This window comes from Simochromis diagramma, unplaced genomic scaffold (assembly GCF_900408965.1).
Source record: "Simochromis diagramma unplaced genomic scaffold, fSimDia1.1 OVJJ01000293.1, whole genome shotgun sequence".
NCBI classification, from domain to species: Eukaryota; Metazoa; Chordata; class Actinopteri; order Cichliformes; family Cichlidae; genus Simochromis; species Simochromis diagramma.
The window spans coordinates 16,672,226-16,693,625 of NW_024386801.1; the positions used below are offsets into that span (position 1 = coordinate 16,672,226).

Here is a 21,400-nt window from a genome sequence, read left to right on the forward strand (position 1 = left end):
AAGTCTAGAAAAGACTATCTACTACTGCTGTATGCCAACCCCCAACGAAGCAGCCAAAGCCTGATTTTCAGCGCTTCATGTAGCCTAAGGTTTATATTGTAAACTAATAATAATGTGACAATGAATCTCAGGCTGTGAGAGCAAAGCAAAAGTAGTGTAGAGAGCAGTGTAAAGACTTAATTTCTTCAGGGAGTAAATAAGTGACATAATGTATAACTTTTTGAGAAAGTAACAAGTGATTTGTAATACAATACCTTTCTGTAATGACCCCTCACGGTGATTGTTAGTGTGCAATCTTAGAAAAAAATTAAACAGCTACTTAAAATCTAGCTTTGTAATTCCCACCGATTTAATGGGAATTAGAAATGAATTGAAATGAACATCATATGAGTCATTGTCTGGCTGTATAAGTAGGCACTGTCATAACAAAAGCGAGAAAAAGTGAGACTGTAAAACTGGTGCTGTGCAGGTTAAGTCAAGGGGTTTTTTGAGGTCAGTGCGGTGGGAAAACACTACATATTCATTACAGCATGCGAGGATGGTGACCAGCACAATTGTTTCCCTCTTGTCATATCTGTTTTTCTGTCTCAGCTCTGGTGCTATTGTCTCATGCAACCAACAGCGTTTCAATGACAGGAATCTTGTTTTGTTGAATAGCGCTGCCTGGACTGACACAGATGCCAAGACATTCCTGGAGCTGGTAGTCTTTCCTTCTTGGCTACTCTACTTTACTCTCCTTCTGTTTTCTCTATTTTCACTCCTATTCCCTCCTCATCTTTCCCTAGTCCTCCTCAAGGTGACTGTCAACGTGAGAGAAACAGAAGAAGAGAACGCAAGTGGAATGGACAGGTTTATATTAAAGTTTTGTTCCCTTCTTTCTTTCTTTCTTTCTTGCTTGTGTGTTAGGGTGTTGAATGCTCAAAGAAAAGCTGTGTACTCGGCAGTCCAGTCAGGATTGCGCAATACAATGTATATCCCAGTGTTGTTTTCCCCTGCTGAATAAGCCACGCCACTTCACAACACCTAATTACCATTCATTACATGTCAAGGTTAGCATACACTCCCTCGTTCGTACGTATCTCATGTCCTTCTTACATTTCCTACCTCCATTTGTCAGTAATCCTGCGATGGTAGAAGTTGGCAAGACTCAAAGAATGCAGCAATAGCAAGCTTGAGCTTTTCTCCAGGCTTTATAAAGTCCCCAACAGATGGCAGTGTGAATCATCCTATCTGCAAAGACCAGCTTGTGATGAGTGAATCATGTATTACTAGACTTCTTCCTATGAAATTGTAAAGCAGGCACAAATCTTGTGAAATTATTAATTATACCTTGTAGCATTTTTAAACAAGGTTACAAAATTCTGCTTGAGACAAGCTGCATCTCCAGAAATAAATGAAAATGTAAAAAAATAATGAACATTCAATCAGCGTTAGGCCACATACTATTTGTGGTGAGAAGGCTTTATGAAGCTGACACATGTTAAACCAACATGTGATGTTATCTGTTCTCATTTCCATCCTGGGTGGTTTTTACTGCTCTTTGTGCTGTGGCTCCACTTTACAAAGTTGATTGTCTTGTGTGTTATTTTATCTGATCATGAACTTGGTTTGGACCAGACTTTGAATATGGCCACAGGGAGCGAATCATCCTCTATCCTAAGCGGCAGAATTTTTCTACTCCAGCTGCAGTTAAGTCCATAAGTATTTAGACAAACACACATCTTTTTTTTTCTATATTTTTGCCCTCTCTACACTTCTACAGTGGATTTAGCTCAAAGGATCAAGATGCGACCGAAGTGTCGAAATAGAAGTCGCAGGATCAATTGTTGAGTGTGCACTACACACTGTGCAGTGCAGTAAAGGCATGGCAGAGGATCTCAAATGAGGAAACGCAGCATTTGGTGATGTCCATGTGTTCTAGACTTCAGGCAGTCAGTGACGGCAAAGAATTTTCATCCAAGTATTAAAAAAATATATAAATGTAAAATTATGTTTGTTCTATTACTACATACTACATACATTTTCCTGGACAGTCTGTTAGACTGGTGACATGACGACTTTGACGACAGTGTTAGCATCTCAACAAGGGCGTGGCTTCTTGTTGGCTCCATTTTTTTTGTTTGTTGTTTACTAGGTGACAAGAGTGGAATTTATGCACATTGTATGTGGCTGTACTTGTTATTGTGTACAAGACAACAGACAGTCCCAGGGGAGGGCAGGAAGGTGGTTCAGGAAGGGTGTTCCTGTGTGAACGGGAGCTCTATGCTCTCCTCGCCACTGTGGTTCATGTCTCGACTGATTGTTCTTATGATTGGAAGTACATGAAGTACTGGTGAAAGATAGAACAAAGTGTACCTGCTTTGTTTGCTAGCTTTATATAACATCCCTTTGTGTTCCCACAGTCATGGATTTTGACATTTTCTGTAAGTTAGATGATATTCGACAACATTTACCAATTGCAGCCTTTACACTTTTTTCCTCTCTCGCTCACTCTCTGAACTGGCTCAGTCAGTCAAAGGGACCTCAGTGGAATTCAGGGAAAGCCCTGCTGCTGTAGTGTCAGGTTTGTGACTTATCCCATGTGTTGTCTGTGGTCAGAGGGCGAGGCAGGGACAGCTGGAGCATCACCTGTCACTGGATCGCATTTGTTTTTATGACACAGCAGTGGCTCGATCATAGCCCTAGTACAAATCACTGTGGACACCTATATAAATAATGGCACATTACAAAGTGTGCCACATTTAATTGGTATTTCTTCTGTATGTGCACTGTGACATAAACGAGCAGTGAAGCAGAAGGAACTTTCTCAAACTTTATAACCACATGGATTATTGTAAAGACTAATGTCCGTATGATAATATGTAGATTCATATGTAAAAAGGAAATTTGTATATTGAATAACTTTGTTAAAAGGCTTGTTATCATCTCTCATGGGGTCACGTAAATGGTTTTAACTATTATGTTTTTTTATTACACCTCAGCATAGATTCCAAAAGAAAAAACACCTCTGACATACGCTAGTGATATATTCAAACACATGCGCTTTGTCCCCCTCTCAACGGCACCGGCCCCCTTTCGACCCCATAAAGCGCACACATACATAAAATCAGTTGCAATAAATAGGTCCGCCGTGTTTTGGAACACGCCTGTCTAATTATGTTTTTCTTGTCTCTCTGTGGGTCTCCTGGGCATTTCCTTTCAGATTCACAACAGGAGGAATTCCTGATCCATTTTAAGCTCCAACGAGAATGTTGATAAGTCTGTAGATTACCAGCAAACATGTTTATGATACCCTATTATTCTCTAAGCTTCATCCAGGCCCAGCGCGTGCTTCATCTACTTAGCACAGCTATTTAGGTCATGGGACAATCTCAGAAAAGTCCAGTGGGTGGTGAAATATAAGCAAACCTTAGCAGAAAAGGTCAAAATGAAGTTATTGTTGCACAGTCATACTGCAGAATATTGGCAACACAATTCAGAGCAATTCAAACTTTATGAGTAAGTGAAGGTAGCGCATTGAGGCACGACTGGGACGCTACTATCTGTGTAATCTTTAACTTGAAATGCGTATCATAAATTTCAGGGTAAAGCCATCCTGTCTTGATGTCTAGACTCTTCTGATTTGACAGTGTACAGTTATCTGTGAATTATGGCCATTGCCGTGCTGTGATGTGATTTCACTCTTCCCTGTGACCTACTCTGATATCTGAGATTTACGCTTCCTATTATGGCTCATATTTCAACAACAATAATAGCCGCTAAATGTCCTACTCTACCATAAAAATGTCTCGGCCATCAGACACACACAGTAAAAGATGGGGAGGGGAAAAAAAGGTACATACCCTTTATCCTAGAAAATGCCACTGATGTTATGATGTTAACTGCACAACTGTGCCTTGCCAGTAACACAACAGCGCTGTGTAGAGACCACAGTCTGAATCTGTGTGCTCTGCCTGATGCTTGAGATGCTCTTTGATGTGAGTTGCTGTTTAGGCTTTGATTTATGAAGCACAGTCATTTTCTACAGTTTCTTGAAGACATCTGAGCCATCAGAGGATTTTGGTTTGTGTGTGTATGTCTGTAATTGCTAGATAAGTTTAAAGGTAAAACCAAGGTTAAGGCTAAGAATATGTGAAGATATAATCTATCACATTTACTCACACAGTGACCAGGGCCTTTGTATGCTTTTAGCTGCAGAAGATATCAGGCCTTTATTTGAAGCAATATGCTTATATTTATAGGCTGGCCTTTTTTTTCTAATTCAGGCGACTAATAATAATAAGATATGTTAAAGCATATCATTTTAAGTCTTGATCTCCTTGTCAAAGTTACTTCTTAGTGCTGTTGATGCTGTGGAGAACAGTGAATCTTTATCAGATAGAATCTGTACAAGGTGTTATTTTAGCAACAAGCAGATTGGGACAGAATGCTGTTACATGTGCCAACACAACTGTCATCAACACAGAAGCCCGCTGCACTCATAGTGTCACAGTTGGCCTAGTCTAACACAAAGTTAAATAAAACCCAATGTGAGGAACTGAAGTAGAGCATGTTAGGCTTTACACTTTATGCAACTGACTTAAATTCAAAGCTCAGGCTTTATTTCTTAACAGGGCTTTTTATAATTGCAGCATTTGCAAGCTTTGGGGGGCGGGCCTTGCCAACCACTCCAACCGTCATTATCAGACACCCAGCTTTTAATAGACTGTTAGTTTTTATTTAACTTCTGTACTTTTTTCCCCTAAGTGTGGCATGCTAATGTCATTAGCAAGCTCCATATGCTCATTATTTCAGTTTAACTTAGTGACTGGGTGTTTCTCATATTTAGTAGAGTATTTAGACACATTGGGAAGCTAACAGAGAGTCTGGAAGCTAAAATGACATTTTAATTCATGCTCATTGGTACTGCACTGCTTAGTGTTATTTTTGACATGCAGAATGAACAGAAAAACATGATCTGTCAGAAACCAAGGTTAGTATTACTATTAGTAGTAGTAGTACTTTTAGAAGTAAGTGGTGGAAAACAGTGGTGAAACTATTTTTGAACCTCCAGCTCCTGCAAATAATTAAAAAGTATAAATAGAAGTTTTTTGTTTTTTGTATGTCCATGGATGGGTTTAAATCCATATTGATGAATGGGTGGATGACTGGTTGTGTAAAGCACTTTGGGGTCCTTAGGGACTAGTAAAAGCGCTATACAAATACAGGCCATTTACCATTTGTTACAGAAAGAAAATTGCTTATTAATTTACAAATGGCCTGTATTTGTATAGCGCTTTTACTAGCCCCCCCTAGGGACGCCAAAGCGCTTTATCATCCACCCATTCACACACACATTCACACACTGGTGGAGGCAAGCTACAGTTGTAGCCACAGCTGCCCTGGGGCAGACTGACAGAAGCGAGGCTGCCATATCGCGCCATCGGCCCTTCTGGCCAACACCAGTAGGCGGTAGGTGAAGTGTCTTGCCCAAGGACACAACGACCGAGACTGTCCAAGCCGGGGCTCGAACGGCAACCTTCCGATTACAAGGCGAACTCCCAACTCTTGAGCTACGATCACCCCAACTAGATGTAAGCCAGACAAGCCTATTTTTCATTTTTAATACCCAGTAATTCACAGCCTCTCAGATTCATTTATGTTCTTTTTGTGTATATGAAGGTATGTTTACGAGGTCTTGTAAGTAGGTGCTGTACATACATACGTCTGGATGTGCAGTGCTCACTGCATTTGCATGTCACCAGGCAGTCTGCGGTCTGTTTACTTGTGCAACTCAGGTGGAGACATTTATGTATTCACACCATGGCTAGACTGGCTACGCCCTGTTAGGTCTGGTAGTATCTTAGCATCTGTTGGGTGACACACCTGTGTTTACAGTTGGGAAAGCATGTAAATAACAGTGGCCTTAATGTGTGTGTGTGTGTGTGTGTGTGTGTGTATGTCTGCCCACTTAAGGATCATATAGCTCAACAGCTTTTGTAATGAGTGCCTTTAGCAGGTAGATGGCGACTGGCAGACTAACGTGTCATTATGCAGTCTGTCATTGGGATGACGACTATATTAAAGAGGCAGATGGATATGAAACAAAAGAGCAAACCAAAGCTGGAATTGTTACATAGTGCAGGTCTACACTGTACTTATGTTGCGAGTGTTCATCTCAGAGGTATTCAGCTAACCTAACCTGTTTGTTTTTTTTGCTGCTTTCAGATCCATCAGATGGACGAGAAAATGGACTCGGTTCTACAGATCCTGTTGGAGCAGTTCCCACCCAAAGTAGAGCTGACGTCCAAGCCCTCTATCCGCAGGGTGACCATCCAGAAACGGATGGGTGGCAGCATCGACGAGGGCCCCTGATGTCGCAGAGCGGCTCACGTTGGCTACGATGATGTCATCACCAAAGGACAATTAAAGAAGCAGTTCACATAAACAGCCTAACCCCTTATGTGGGGACTTAATAAGGGGGTTCAGTCTTCCGAAATCACCCGCCCCCCCATCCTACCTCTATTCCTTTCACAGTTCCAAATTTTCAAATTAACTTTTGACCCTTGAGAAGAGAACAACTTCTAATTGTCCGCTTAACTGTGATTTTGGACACAAGGGCAAAACAACCACTCAAGAGGGATTGATGTGTGGAAAGCAGACTGACTGGCTGACCTCTTCCTTAGGGTGTTTGCTGGCTGTGTATGAGTGTTTTGTTTTGTTTTTTTTAAGTTTTCTCAATGTAGCTTTGTCTTCTATACTAGTCAGTCTACCCCTGCAGCACAGTCATTCAAGCAGCGACATGCTGCATGAATTTATTTCACTACATTAGCCCTCATAATCGCACTACTCTGTGATGTTAATTTATGTGTGGCCTGTCAGTGAGCTGCATTCCTCTACTGCAAATATTATTCCAAAGCTAACTAACCCCGTAATGAAGTCGTAATGCAATCAAAGCCCTGAAGTTCCCAAAGACATAGGAAAAAGAAACCCAACTCAAAGTCCAGCCATGGTAGAGGAATTCCACAAATCCTTCTGATTATCTTGGCACCACCAATGCCGAGCACACAGTGGAGTTATATCCATAGATACATATCCATCTCGCCTAGCTGTACTCAAACTGTGGCAGGTGTTTGTTGGTAGTGATCGAATAACACGAGGAAGGTAGATGGGTTATCTGTTGACTTTTTCCTACGTTGGGACCGGAGGGCTGGAGTGGAAGAAATTAAGCTAACCAAATGTGTATGGTCCAGGCTGGGTGGCTAACACGGTGCTGATTTGCAGCTGTGTTAGTGATAATAAAACAGTCAAACCTCTGAGACAAGATCGGACACTGTACAGTCAGGAGTTGAGGCATGATCTGTGTGCTTGCTCAGGGTTTTCCTGTAGGTATCAAGCTCACGCGTTTTAACCTTACACCACTGCTAGGATTCTGCAGGACAGCTTCTGTTACCCTCGTCACGGCGTTCCCACTGCTGTATTGCATTTGAGATAAATTTGCCCCATTAAAGCTCTGATTATTTTTTCTCTCCTGAGCTAATTAAGTGTCGAATTCGTGGTAAGGAGAGATTTCTGTCCATAACCAGGTAGTAAAAAAAAAACACAGTGCAGAATTTAAACAGAACACTTTGAGGAGCTGGAGCGCTAATTCTGTGTGAAAGCTTTTTGGGAAAAGTCGGCTACCACCGAGGGCGATCGTCTGAAAGATAAAGACAATGCTCTCATTTTGTTTCTACACTCACATTATCTATCTGACAGAGGCCACTGAGGCATGGAAGAAGTAGAAAATAGAAAATAACTCAACTATGGAGCTGTAGTATGAAAGGCCTCCCATAATTATAGCATGCACATTCCTAAAAAGACGAATGCACACACAAAAAGAAGGGCGAACAAGGGAAGTAGAAAGCTCTTTCTCTGCACAAATGTGTGTTTTCTTCTTCTTCTTTTTTTGCAGTGGTTAAAAATGTACTATTATTTATTATCTATTACCTAAAGTGGGTGTAATTCTTCTCCTGTACAGTTTTATAGAAGTTGTAAATAGAAACATTGCCTTATTGTTCTGTATTTATTATAATGTGTAAAAAGAAAAAAGATCAGCCTGGAATATGTCTGCTTGTCTGATTGGTTTAACACATGGTGAGGTTCCTGTTGTCCAGATGGATGGAAATGATTGTAAATGATACTCTCACACACCCTGTGCACTGTAGCTCTGCTGTAAATAATAAAACTCCATTTCATTAAAGCTCTGCCCTCCTGTCTTAGATTGGGAGAATTTGATTATCTCATCTATGCCATAATATAGTTTATAGTTATATAAGCTTATAGCTTATAGTTTTTGTTGTTGTTGTTGTTTTAAGCTAGTTCTTTAAACATCAAGCCGAGAATGGGTCGAGGTAAGTCACGAGCTGACGTTTCCATCCAAATAAAATGTCTCCAAAGCCTCATTTCACTAAATTCCTTTTTAAGCTGCAATCACCACTAAGGAGGAAGAGAAGGGGGAGAAAAAAAACATGACACTTTCACTGTACCTACTTTGAACTTCAATATTCCATAACCCATTGAGCCAGGCATGCAGAGGAAGAGGGAATGCATCTCGTATTACCACTCAATTATATTTTCCTTCAAAGGCCAAAAAATACTGGGGATGTCCCAAGATCAGCACACTTGTGCATTTAGAGAGCGAGAGAGAGGCTAGAAGAAGGAGGCAGGGTCATCCTGGGGGAAGGGTGGGGAATGGGCAGAGTAAAGTGGAAGAAGGAGGAGATTCAGGAGAACAGCGGGGGCATAAGTGACCTTATGTGAGGCGGAGAGCAGGGGCATTTTCAATTTACCAGAGGGACTACGGGGCGTAGTGCTCCGCTGCTTTTTGTCCTCCTTTGGTTTCTATCACTGCTAGGGGATTTTGGCAGAGAGAGTGTGGGGGGGGGGGGGATGAGGAAAAAAAAGGAAAGAAAGCGAGACCCCATGGCTAGCTCCGTCTGCAGAGGCTGCTCTGTGCCTCCCCGTGCTGCTCTTTCATCTCGAGACTAGACAGAGAGAAGAGAGAGAGAGACTCCCACTTCAAAAGGCAGTTTGATCTCAGAAGTACACAGGAACGCAACTAAAAGAGGATCTGAGGAAGCAGTTTAAAAGGAGAATATAAGGGGCACACTGTCACAGACGCTGGACAGTGAAATCTGGCAGTCCTGGAAAAAAAAACTGTGCAGAGGAGGAATTCAAGGAAGATCATGACCGGACTCTGAGCTGAATCGATGATCCGTGTCGACTTTAATCCCGCCTCCCGACAAAACCTCATCATGCAGCTGAATATGGCCCCGTACAACACAATATCTCAAATCATACAAAATACTTGCAGTATATTATGTACTTTGTGTCTCAGACATATACAAATATCTGAGGATGAGCATGATCTTCTTTAATAGTGTTCATTTAAAGTAATACGATCTAATGGAATTAAAATAAAATTCCTGCTTACCCAAATCAGGGTCACCAGGGCAGGGGGTAGCCTATCCCAGCTGTCACCCTGGACAGGTTGCCAGTTTGTCACTGGTCTAACACACAGAGACGGACAAGCATTCCCACTCACAGGCAATTTAGAATCACCAGAATCATCCTAACCTCATACATCTTTGGACTGTGGGAGGTGTCAGAAATTAAAAAATTTCTATCTGTTCAAGCAACTGAAAACTGGGGGGGAAAACAAGCACACTGAAACCCGAGGTTAGATTCATTACTCCCTCATATACTTGACCACGAGGGACACTTCCAGCACGGTGGTGGTGGCCGGTGACTGGGTGGTGGTTTTCATGCTGGGGCGGCTGGTGGTGCATGTAGGCCACCTGTCTGTAGAGGCCCAGCAGCGCTATATGAAAGCAGATATGTTTCAACAGGTGTGCATGCATGTGTGTTTGTAGTGTATCTTTCAGGATTGTGACAAACAATGTCCGCAGCAGCTGATGCCAGCCTCTCTGTCAGGAGTTGTCGCTAAATAAATGGGGCCAACAGTTGCCTAGAGGGCAGTTGCTGTAGTTCCTTGCCCTCCCCCACCTCTCAGTCACCAGAGAATATTTTTTGACCTTTAGCATAAAATTTTCTTGGTGACCTAGTCAAGCTGTCATGAAACGCTTGATGTACGCACCCCTGTGATCCCATTAGAGTACAGCCTTTTTAGGAAAAGAAAGAGGTTGCTTGGAAGAATAATTTTCATATTCACATTCATATTCATATTGTGTTGTAGAATGATTACTTGCCAAAAAAGTAAGTAAAAACAATGCACATAGCATAGCACATAGCACCTCTCTTATTACTTAAAAATGTTATAAGTATGATGAAGCATGCGTAAATAAATAAATAAATGAATCTATCAACAGAGGTTTAAGCACATTACTAGATAACTTGGTGCTGGGGAATTATGCAGTTTCCCAAATATCTAGCTAGCTTAGGCTAGCTTATCTTAGCAGTTTAGCAAGAAAACAACTACCGCAAAAAATATATTAATGCCATTTGGAAGGTTTTTTTGGCATGGGTTGATGTGTCAGTTTTTACACTAAAGATCACTCTTGTATCTCCCAAACAAGCTCAATGCCCAGTTTATGTGCTATAAAAGCTATGTTCCACACTGTATTCTTCAACAGCTACACTTGCTTCACGTGCTTGACTTCATTCTTTAAATGTTTTAATGGTAAATGTTCTAAAATGTTCCTTAGGCAGATTCTGCAGTGCAAACATCTCACTTAGCAAAGATATTAAGACTGCCAGTAACACTAAATGAGATACTTTCATTACCTCACTTACTGCAAATACATGCATATTATGTTAACTGGTGATTCTAAATTGGCCAAAGGTGGAAGTGCAAGGCTGTACCCTCACACGCAAGATGGATAGCAAAATGGATAGCTCTTACATACTGACCCTTTAAGTACTTACTTGTTTCTATCTTTGCGTTGCAGCTGTGCGTTTACATAAGTGATCCCATAATTATTCAGTTGGTCTGTAGGCTTTTCTGCATCCTTTTATTCCTAACTGACAAAACCGTGTTGCTAAGCTGGCTTTCACAAAAGGAACAGATACAGTATGCCCTTTGACCCCTGTTCTGTTTGGTCCAAGCAGGGCAACATTGCCCCATGGGATAATAAATCAACCAGAGGCTAAGAGGTTAGCTCGACCCACTCTGACCTTTGGTCTTATGAGATTTTCCTCAGCCATATGTCTGTGGCTCAGCAGCGGCCCGCCCCTTGCTGTGACCAGAGGAAGGCCGAGCAGCCAACAACAACAAAAGCTCGGATCAGCCCTGTTCAGATCCAAAGATGTGTCTGAGCCTCTCAATTTCACGTCCTGGGTCCAGCCAGTCACAGAAACTCCGCCCAGGGCTGGCTCTGGTAATTGTGACTGGAGGTAATGCGTTGTTAACGGCTGCTGCAGAGTCGAGGCGATGTCCAGGCACACTTCCAGGCCGAAGGTGGTGTGTGGGTGGGATGGAGTGGGGATGGAGTGGGGGCGGGGGGGGGGGGGTTACATAGGTCATATTATTGGGGACTTTTCTCCAGACAGGGAGAGAATTCCTGGCTGCAAAGCAGAAGGATTTCAGCGGTGCGATGGGGTTTGGCCAGCCAAGGCAGAATGTCCGGCATGGTGGACAGCTGCGCCACCGAGCTACTGTAACGAGAGGGGTGGGGGTGGGTAGTTGTTGTGAGTGGTGTATTACTGTAAGACAACACATATTCTAAAAGCTTTGACCGTCACTTCATTGGTATGTTTAGATGTTCTGAAGTAATTTTGATTAGCAAGAGGAAGTGAAAACACAACATGAACACCAGAATTATTAGAAAAAACTTGCCTTGCAGTTCTTTGTATCGTGGTTTCACAATTAGACACAATTTCACAGACACAAAGGAGGTGTGGTAGACACAGCTTCTGTTTAGGTATCATCAAATGTATGTCACCCTCAATTTAGTATCATTTCTATTGTACGACTGTAGCAAGCTGCAGAAATCCCAACACTGTCATTTGCCGTGAGTTAAAATTGAAAACAGAGTGAAGAATTGAATTTTGTGAAGTCAGTGTAACACATCTACAGCTGTGGAAAAGCAAAAGGTGGGTTTTCATATGGTGAAAAATCTGCTTTTCTCATCAAGGTCTGTGTTGAGGAACATGCTCATGCATTCTTATGACAGCAATCTTTTCAACACCGTAACAGAACCGTGTAGTGTGGAGGCCCCGTGAGCCTCCTGATGATGAGGGCAGCAGAGAAAGAAAAAAGAAACTCAGAAAGGAGGTTACAAAGAAGTCTGGGTATACGGTCATAAAATGTGGGACGTGTTATCGCAAGTGAAAAGTGGAAAGTCGATGGATTTCTGGTTCGACTCCAAAGCAACACTGAAGACAGTTTTCCACTTGGTGTCACACTTTAACCAACAGTGTTCCCTGTGTCAAAGGTTTAGACATGCTGGCAGATCAGCTTGGTGGATGGGATCTAATTTGATGTATACTGTGGTGCCCTGAATCATAAGACATATTTTGAGTGACTGGAATTATTGCCACATACAGTTCTTCAAGAGTTACGCAATGTTGCATCATATGGAAATATTTTTGCATCATGTCAAATACAAATCGCGACCTAACACACCCATGCTGCGATCGACTGTGTTCAAAGCTCTTCTGGCTTGTCTACACACAGTTACTGTACACATGTGTAGTTTTCCGTAACAACTATACATTCTTTTGGGGTTGGGGGTGGGGCTTAAATCTCTCGTACAATCACATGCTCTTTCACCTCAGTGAACTTCCACATATCGCTGCACACACATTTATTCCTTTGGTTATTTATGGACTGACTTACTCCTTTTACTAAAGGTTAGCAGATCAACCCAAGTGTCAGTATTATCGATACAAATGCCGATATGGGTATCAGATCAATACTAGTGCGATAGGATCGATACTTTGTTTATTAAACGTTAAAAAAAAAGAAGATAGACATCATGAAAAATGTCAGAAACCTTTTGTGGGATGTATAGTCTATACCAAATTAAAGCAATAGAAGTTGAAGCGTTTTAGAGACAGGCACATTGTACACTCCAGGTCTCCAAAGAACACAGTTTCAAAATACATGAAAAGTTGAATGGTGTGTTTTGTTGGGTAAATTTTAAGAGCTTTACAGTTTGATAACACCATTGTGTGAGATTCCTTGAGGTCAATGAAAAAGGATCTGACATGAAACTGATGAGAGGAAAGACTGTGCTCTGCACAGATGTTTCAGCGGGAAGAGTCGTCTCTATTTCTCAGCCAAATGCATCCAAATACACCCCTCAGCATTCCTGACAGGATTAGTGCGCCAGGTACTATCCACTGGTCAGAAGAGACTGGGAGAGGGAAAGAGATAAAGAGACTATGAGTGAGCATGCAGCACAGTCTGCTTGTTTTGTGCGTCTAATGCTGCGTGCTTTAGCAGATTTCAATTGATAAGAGATAAAGGCTCTTTGATGGGCTGCAGGTGTGCTGCTTTAATGAGCATTACCCCCCCGCCCCAAACTCCCTCGCCTTTCTGTCCCCCCTAACTGCGCCGCAGATGCACATCTGCGCATCTGTCATTCAGAGCTCTGCAGTATCTCTGACCTCTTAACCTCTCCTCCCTGCCTCTCATTCACGCTAACTCTGCAGCATGCAGCCATTGCATACGACACCAGAGTATGTGACATACTGAAGTTCTGACAGTGCATCTGCTATTCAATGAAGTTGTTTCCCTGTATTGAAACAGCCCTTCCTTGCTCAATTAATCAAATTCAGCAGTCCAAAAAAACTGTTGAAATTCCATCCCGGGCTGCAGCAAACGCTCAGCAAGTAAAGCAATTTGTATGCTTGCAGACTGTTAGAAACTACACTGGAGAAACCAAGAAACAGACACAGAACGAGACAGAGAGATAAATGTAAGGTGTTTGTTTGTGGCCACTTGCTTTCTCCTTATTCACAGCCTAAGGTGCCAGGGGAACAGCTCGATGACGTACGTTGTGGCCTGGGCAGGAAACACAGGGAGGAACTTGTGGCTTTATATTAAGTGCTGGGGCGCTTAACAGGAAAAGATAACCTGTTTCTGTTGATATAGCAAGGAAGTGTGAATTCTTGGCACATGCAAGATGTTGCAGAGAGGAACAGGCCAACGATGCCTTCCACATCTTTGATTGACTGGCTTACAGGAATTTCCTCGAACTCAGTGCGTTTTTTGTTTGGGTGGCTGTGCTGGAGTGTTACAGGAATGTTTTCTGGGACATTCCCGTTGTTGCAAAAAAGGTGTTTCCGACGCAGAGCTGGATGCTGCTGCATCACAGCGGTCGAGGTGCACCCTTTTTACTGACCTTTTGAATAAGGAACCCTGTTATTCCCTGTCATTTAGAATATATATATTATTTAAGTGTTGATCCAATAGTTTAAACATTAGATTCCATGAAATAACAGCATGATAGAAGTATGCTACAGATAAGGATGCTCAAGCTGTTATACAATTTATAGATATCTATATGAGAGTTTTACAAACAGTGTAGCATTTGGGAAATGTGTGCAACTGTTACACCAGCATTGTACAAATATACTTGAAGAAATTTGAAAAATGCACCCATGTAATAAAAGGCTGGTGTGAATATGTGGAATGATGTCAGTCTTATGCATGCAAAAACACCTGCGACTGTTTTCCTGGATAAAAACCCAACAACAAAAAACTCTTTTGACATTTTTTTATTTACATTTCAGAACATGTCCCTTGAGTGCCTCCTCAGCCTGCATCATTTCACAACTTATAGCACTTTGTTTTTAAATGATCACCCTAACTGTCAAAATCCCATTAAAGCTAATGCATTTTATACATATTATGATAATAAAAAACTTATTTGGTATTTCATTCATCATACATTTATCAGTATCACGTATATAAGTGACACTGATGTACACTGAGTATTACAGATTGCCTGAAACACAGTACTTCCACTCTTCTGCTCCATCCAATCAATCACTCAACCAATCAGGCACCCAGTCAGCCATTCAGTCAGTTAGTCAGCCACCTAGTCTGTCAGTCAGACACCAAGTCAGTCAGTCAGTCTGCTGTTTGGGTAGGGTGGAGGCTCATAGACGGGGCCTTTGTTTGAGCAGAGAAGCCCCAGACACAACAGTGGCCAGCCCTGGGCTCTTACAATGGCTGTCCACACAAAAGCCCACACACTGGGACAATGGGACAAGCTCAGAGTGGGGGTGCATGGCTGAGCTGAGGTTACCCACCTGCACACTTCAGGAGTGGACCCACCCCCCACACACTTTTACCGTACCACACCACTCACACCCCCACCACCTCTTAGGCACACTCAAATGCACAGCCTCCACCCATCCAGCTTTAAAATGCTCTATGTGCAGGTGTCTTCCTGTGCTGCTGACACAAGAAGGAAGCTGGGAAATTCTGTGCAGTGAAAACATTTAGTGAAGTTACTAGAGGTCAAAGAGCATCTCAGCACAGGTTAGGGCTCCACTTTTAGCATAAATCACTCAGAGTGACAAGAAAGCTGAAAAGTACAACATTAAGACACTTCTGTTTAATAGAAAACACCAATTTATTTGGAGTAGGATCACTGAGTCAGTTTTCTACTGAGTGTCAGACTCACGACAGCCACATTGAACAACACTTACTCTGAGAAATTCTCTTTATATTATTATTACTATTATTATCAAGTACTGGATGAAAGTTGGTGTACAATGGCACATATGTGTTGCCTGATAGCACCTGTAAGAACACCTTTCATTTACTAATTCATCCTTTATTTTATCTTTTTCATGTTTCAAGTGGATTACTGTAGGTGATTTAATTACAAAAAAAATGCAAATTATAATTTTGACTGATTAAAGGTCAAACCAAATCAATACCTATGTGAATTAATTTATTTTAAACATATAAAAGACATAATTATGATTTTTCAGTTCGAAGATTAAAATGTATATAAGTACAATACTGAGCTTGTGTGCACATTGCATTGTACACATTCAAAAAATTACTTGAAATAAATAAAAATTTATAAAAATAAAATTTTGATGAATTTGATATATTATAGAAGACACATGTATGAAAGAAAAGTTAAAAAAAAAAATCACTCTGGGTCTTCCAGTTACACACTCCCTTATTTTCTTACACACACACACACACACACACACTTTTTATAGACACAGACAGATGCAACTAAGTCCATGCAAATAGTGAAAAATTAAAAACAAATGGTAATAAAAAAAAGCCTAACAAAACAAAAAACCTGACTTGCCTTGTTTTACTTTGCATTCAAAAGACTCTTGTACTGAGATTAAAAGCAAATGAAAGCCTTACCCATAAATTACTAAATGTTACTGGCTGCAGCGAGTGGTCTGTTCCCCACTGTCTTTTTGATTGGATGACTAAAGTGTCAACCTGCTGCTCATAGTGCTGATGGAATTATATTGGGAGTGTCACTGTATTATTCCAGGAAGTCCACCCACACAGCTGTTGCAAATACTTTGTACGTCCCAGTGATTTGGGGAATGAACAAAGCAAAAACTATTTTCATCCTATTTTTCTACAAACCAAGTCTGTAATTTACACCGAGTGTAAGAAGGAACCACAACTCGTTTTTTTCCTTTTTTAATTGATTGCAATACATTTTATAACCACACATTAAAAAAAAATGCACATCAAAATATTTTACCAGGCTCAGTTTGCAACCTTTATAAGAAAAAAACAAAACAAAAAACTACCAAAAATATGGTTTTACAAAATAAAACAATTATAATAAAGTAAATGCCACTTTGGATAACCGTAATCAAAAGCCCATATTTTTTATTCTACATTTAAAAAAAAAAAAAAAAAAAAAAAAAAAAAAAAGGCTTGACATAAATAAGTTAGTATATTTCTCAGTGTTTTTACAAAATTATGTACAAAGGTACATTGCAAAGATTTACATAATACACAGGCATGGTGACTGCATTTCAGAGACTAGCTGTTTTCTGTCTCCATTTAGGTGTACCCTGGTCTTTTTCAAAAAAATAAAATAAAATAAAATAAACCACACTTCAGGCAAATAAAGGGAAGCTTTTAGATGCTCATGTGCATCCTCAGCAGGCTAACAACATTGATGAGAAAAGTACAAACATCTCTCGGTTATCACAAAGTAACACAATGTGAAGTCAATTGAAGAGCACAAGCAGTGCTGGCAAACATATTGATGCAACCATGTATTTGGTATTGTAGGACATTCAACCCTTTAACAAAAAAACGAAAAAAAAAACCAAAACAAAAAACAAAGAAAACCAAAACCCCTCACAAGCCTTAATGTTCATCAAACAATAGGAACAGTCAAAGAGAACTCAACCTGTGCAGTTTGTATAGTCTTTGTCCTTCAATATCTGAGTACCTCGCAACTTCAGAGCGTGGGAGGGGGGAGAAAAAAAAAAAAAAAAAAAAAAAAAATCTTATTCCAGGATTAAGCTGATGCTAAAAGCACCTCAATTACAAAATAAATATCAAGGGACTTAAAGACTGTCCTTACACAAATATTACACTTCTTCCTGTTAAACTAGATCGTATAGGAGAATTTACACTTGGTGACACTAGACTGATCAGAAAAGGGGGGGGAAAAAAATTATTAAAAAACAAAAAACGCTACATTTGTACCATTCTTCAATGCTGAGTTAGGAAGATGACGAGGGAAGAAACACTATTAAGAAACTGTAAAAAGCCAAGATTTTTGTTTTAAATGTAGCAATTAGGGACTGTGTCAACACCCACCCCCACCAAAAAAAAAAAAAAAAAAAAAAAAAAAATTTTTAAAACAAGAGAACAGCATTTTGGAAACATTTATCAAACATTGCAATTCAAGTCAAATCAAAATTCACACCGTTTTACATAAAGGATTTCTTTTTAAATCATAATGTCTTATGTGCTACATATGGAGAGAAATAATATATGTTTATATATTTATATATATATATATATTTTTTTTTATTTATTTACACACAGGTAGTTTAAAAAAAAAAAAAAAAAAGGAGCAAAAAAGTAAATTAAACCTAATTGCACACTGCTACATCGACTGCTTTTAGAGGCAGTAACTTTTAATTAAGTGCCAAAAAAAAATTTAGTGTTTCTATTCAGTGCTTCAACAGCGTCCTCCCCAATCTTCAGGAAGGTTGATATGTTTCTGATGCTGTGTAGATCCTCTTCCAAAAAAAAAAACAAAAGACAAAAAAAAACAACCCCCCCCACAAAACAAAACACTAGACTAAAAGCAAACAAACAAAAGAAATTACAAAAAAACAACAACAAAACAACAAAAAAAAAACCCTAAAACAAAACCAAAAAACAAACCAGCCAACACTGAGGTTTCTCCATGTTAAACAAGGAGGGGGGAGGCATTCATCTTCAGTTCTGTGGGACAAAACAGATGAAAGGAGAAAGAAAAAAGAAGCATAAGAGGTTGCAATGATGACACTAATGTGGGCATTGTGCAACAATTTCTGCAAACAAATAAATGAATAAATAAAATAAAATAAATAACTTAGACCACTCTAAGGGGTAAACCTCAGAGCAGCAGGAGACCTGAATGAACTAAATAGTTTTGTACATGTATTAATACATAAATACAAAAAGACCTACCTGAGGGGAAAAAAACAACAAAAAAGAAAACCTGGTATAGTTTTACATTAGCACCCATATTTAATCATGAAAAGATCTGAAAATGCCTATGAGACAGCCTAGTTTGGGGGTATTTTTTGATTTCTACAATTAAAAAAATAGAAATAAATAAAATGTATTAAATAGGAGTGACCACCCCCCAGCTTTGACAGTTGACATCCTGCCATAACAATGCTGATAGCATGCCTATTGGACGTCGCCCTGGTCAGTACACACACCCACACACTTGCTTTCAGACCTGCACGACTCTTCTGCACACTCTCCACCGGCAGGGACAGATGTGTGTTGTAACGTTAGTGTGCAACGCGTGTGCAGCACTGCACAGAGACCAGCCCCTTCCCGTCCCTGCTCTGCTCTCAGTTGCTGACGTGTTACACTACTACACTGTTGTTCAGCACTTGTTGTTTACAAGTTTCGACGGAAACTCAACGGACTCACCGTGTCAGACAGCGGTTAAATGTTAAAGGTCTTTAAAATGTACAGGCATTATTTGTTTGTTTTTCCTTCCCCTGTTTCACCTCGATCGCAGTGTATCGACAGAGCTCTCTGTCCAAGTGGAAAATTTAAAAAAAAAAAAAAAAAAAACACACACAACCCAAAAAACACCCCCCCCCCCCCCAACAACCCTAACAACCCCTTTTACTCCCTTATGTTTCTGTCCCCGCTCATTAATGAATGAGACAGACTGACAGCACATTTGAAGGGCGTGCACAAAAAGTATGCAGACTGTCAAAGCTGTGCAACATCCAAATCTTATTTAAGTGAACTGAAAGGGTGTTTAAGCTGAATTAGAATGCCTCCTAATGGTTTAAAAGTGGTATTAATTTTTTAGTAAACGAATAACCAGATGTTTTTGCAGATTTACTCGTTTTCCAAAGGTACCCCCAGTTGGGAGATGGAGTAGCCAGTAAACAGCCTACTGTAGTTACACTATGCACAGACCTATTTTTTTGTTAAGAAATCTTTGCTTTTCCTTAAGAAAAAAATATGATTAAAAAAAGGAAAAATATTGCATGAACAGTCTTTACCTTTTCTCACGTTTTCCTCTTGGGACTGGTCTTTCTGGGCGTGTGCTCTGCAGAGTGACTCCGACTTGGACAACTAACATCTGAGCTGCTGTGTGACCTCTTGCTCGGAACAGGGGAGTCTGCAAAAAGCAAAAAATAAAAATAAAAATAAAATTTCGTCATTTCTTAAAAATAAAAAAAATAGTGATACAGTGTTGCAGGCAAACCCCACTCTTTACAGTGCTTTTTGGGGCCATGATTTTCAAAATTTTATTTTCGCTGCACAGATCAATACGCGATCAGCTGCGTTGCTCAGAAACAACTGTGATGTAAACGGGTTAAACTGGAGAGTATGTAGTACCGTGACACGCGTGTCTTTTCCTCAGCGCTGTACACTGTTCCGTGCACTCCATTTGCCCGTCAGCCCTGTCGGGATCTTCGCTCGGAGGCACCACAACACAACTGTGATTCCCGTTAAGATCCACATTGTTATTCCCAGTGGAGCAGACGCCTTTCTTCGTAAGCGGCTGCCGAGTGTAGAAGCCCGGCAGGTCTCTGCAATCCACTAGTTTCCACTCGAACCTGGAGTTGGCCCTCGGCGTGTCAGTGGCGAAGTCGAAGCCCCAGTGGTCGGAGGCGCGCTCTTCCAACTCCCGCAAATGTCCCTTTAAATCCCTCTTTAACTCTTCGTGATCCACCGAGCCGAAGAGGCTCCTGCAGGCTGACGGTTTCGGGTGTTCAGACAGCCGTGAGTCCGTCCGCTCCAGCGTCGGGCTCCCGTTTGAAAGTCGAACATCTGACATTTTGCTCCAGCGAAACACGCAATTTTTTTAAAACAGCCTGGAGCGTCCAGTTTTTCACGAGGAGGGAAAAAACAAACAAACAAAAAGGCAGCACACACACACACCACTCAAAAACAACGGTTATCTCCTCGTCGCTGAGAAAGCTCCAAAACAAGCGTAAAACGCGTTATGCCATGCATACGTCGGAACGCAGACGCGAACAGCGGCCGTGTTGTGAAGCCCTGCGTAGTCTCATCAAAACAAAGTGCTCAGGAACTGAAGGCGCTCTGTCAATTTTGTCCCGTAGCGAGAGAAACTGCAGACAGCCCTTCTCTTTCGCCCAATATGGCGAAAGGTTGATGTGGGGGTAGGGGCATGATTGACATGCTGAGCTATTTAAATTCCCGAAGAGGTCGCTCATTGGTCAGAGTTTTTAAGCCCGCCTACTTTTCTTAAGGTGGACCGGCTAAATTAAGCCGCTCTGATTTCTTTTTTTCTCCTTTTCCCTTAAAACAAAAAAATATCAGCGTGTGAGTGTCATGTATATATGTAACTCTGTATTTAACGTATAATAAATAACTGTGAGTGGGGGAAGAGGATGTACAAAAAAGGGTTATTGATAATAAATGTTGTCATGGCTGTGCCAAATAAGAAAAATTATAATCTTTGAAATAAAAAAATAGCATAACAAATCATTCCTAACAGGTGCAGAACAATTAACTTAAAACAAAAAGAACAAACAAAAAAATTGTGCCAATCTGGCTAATGTGTATCTTTATGACATGCCATTTCCACCAATTATCTGCACCTCAGTGGTTAAGGTCAAGGTCAGCACACATCAGACTCTGTCCACACTGCCACCAGAACCCAGAGCAAAAAAACAAAACAAAAAAACACAGTGCTAAAAAAAACAAACAAAAAAAAACAAACCCCACACAGTATCAGAA

At 40.8% G+C, this 21,400-nt stretch overlaps 2 protein-coding genes across 3 annotated transcripts in view; one reads left to right on the top strand and one right to left on the bottom strand.

Annotated features, from left to right (window-relative positions):
- kcnq1.2 (potassium voltage-gated channel, KQT-like subfamily, member 1.2) overlaps positions 1 to 8,224 on the top strand; it is a 191,241-nt gene extending 183,017 nt beyond the window's left edge. For both annotated transcript variants that reach the window (XM_040026206.1, XM_040026207.1), the window contains one exon: positions 6,208 to 8,224. In XM_040026206.1, the coding sequence (XP_039882140.1) occupies positions 6,208 to 6,354 (147 nt within the window). In that variant the 3' untranslated portion in view covers positions 6,355 to 8,224. The remainder of the gene's footprint in view (positions 1 to 6,207) is intronic.
- Positions 8,225 to 16,613: 8,389 nt separating this feature from the next.
- cdkn1bb (cyclin-dependent kinase inhibitor 1Bb) lies at positions 16,614 to 21,092 on the bottom strand. The gene is made up of 3 exons (XM_040026220.1): positions 20,033 to 21,092; positions 19,693 to 19,811; positions 16,614 to 18,397 (listed from the first exon to the last, which is right to left on the bottom strand). Exons 1-2 carry the CDS (start codon positions 20,472 to 20,474, stop codon positions 19,699 to 19,701), a joined length of 555 nt encoding a protein of 184 aa, XP_039882154.1. The 5' UTR covers positions 20,475 to 21,092; the 3' UTR covers positions 16,614 to 18,397; positions 19,693 to 19,698.
- Positions 21,093 to 21,400: the final 308 nt, after the last annotated feature.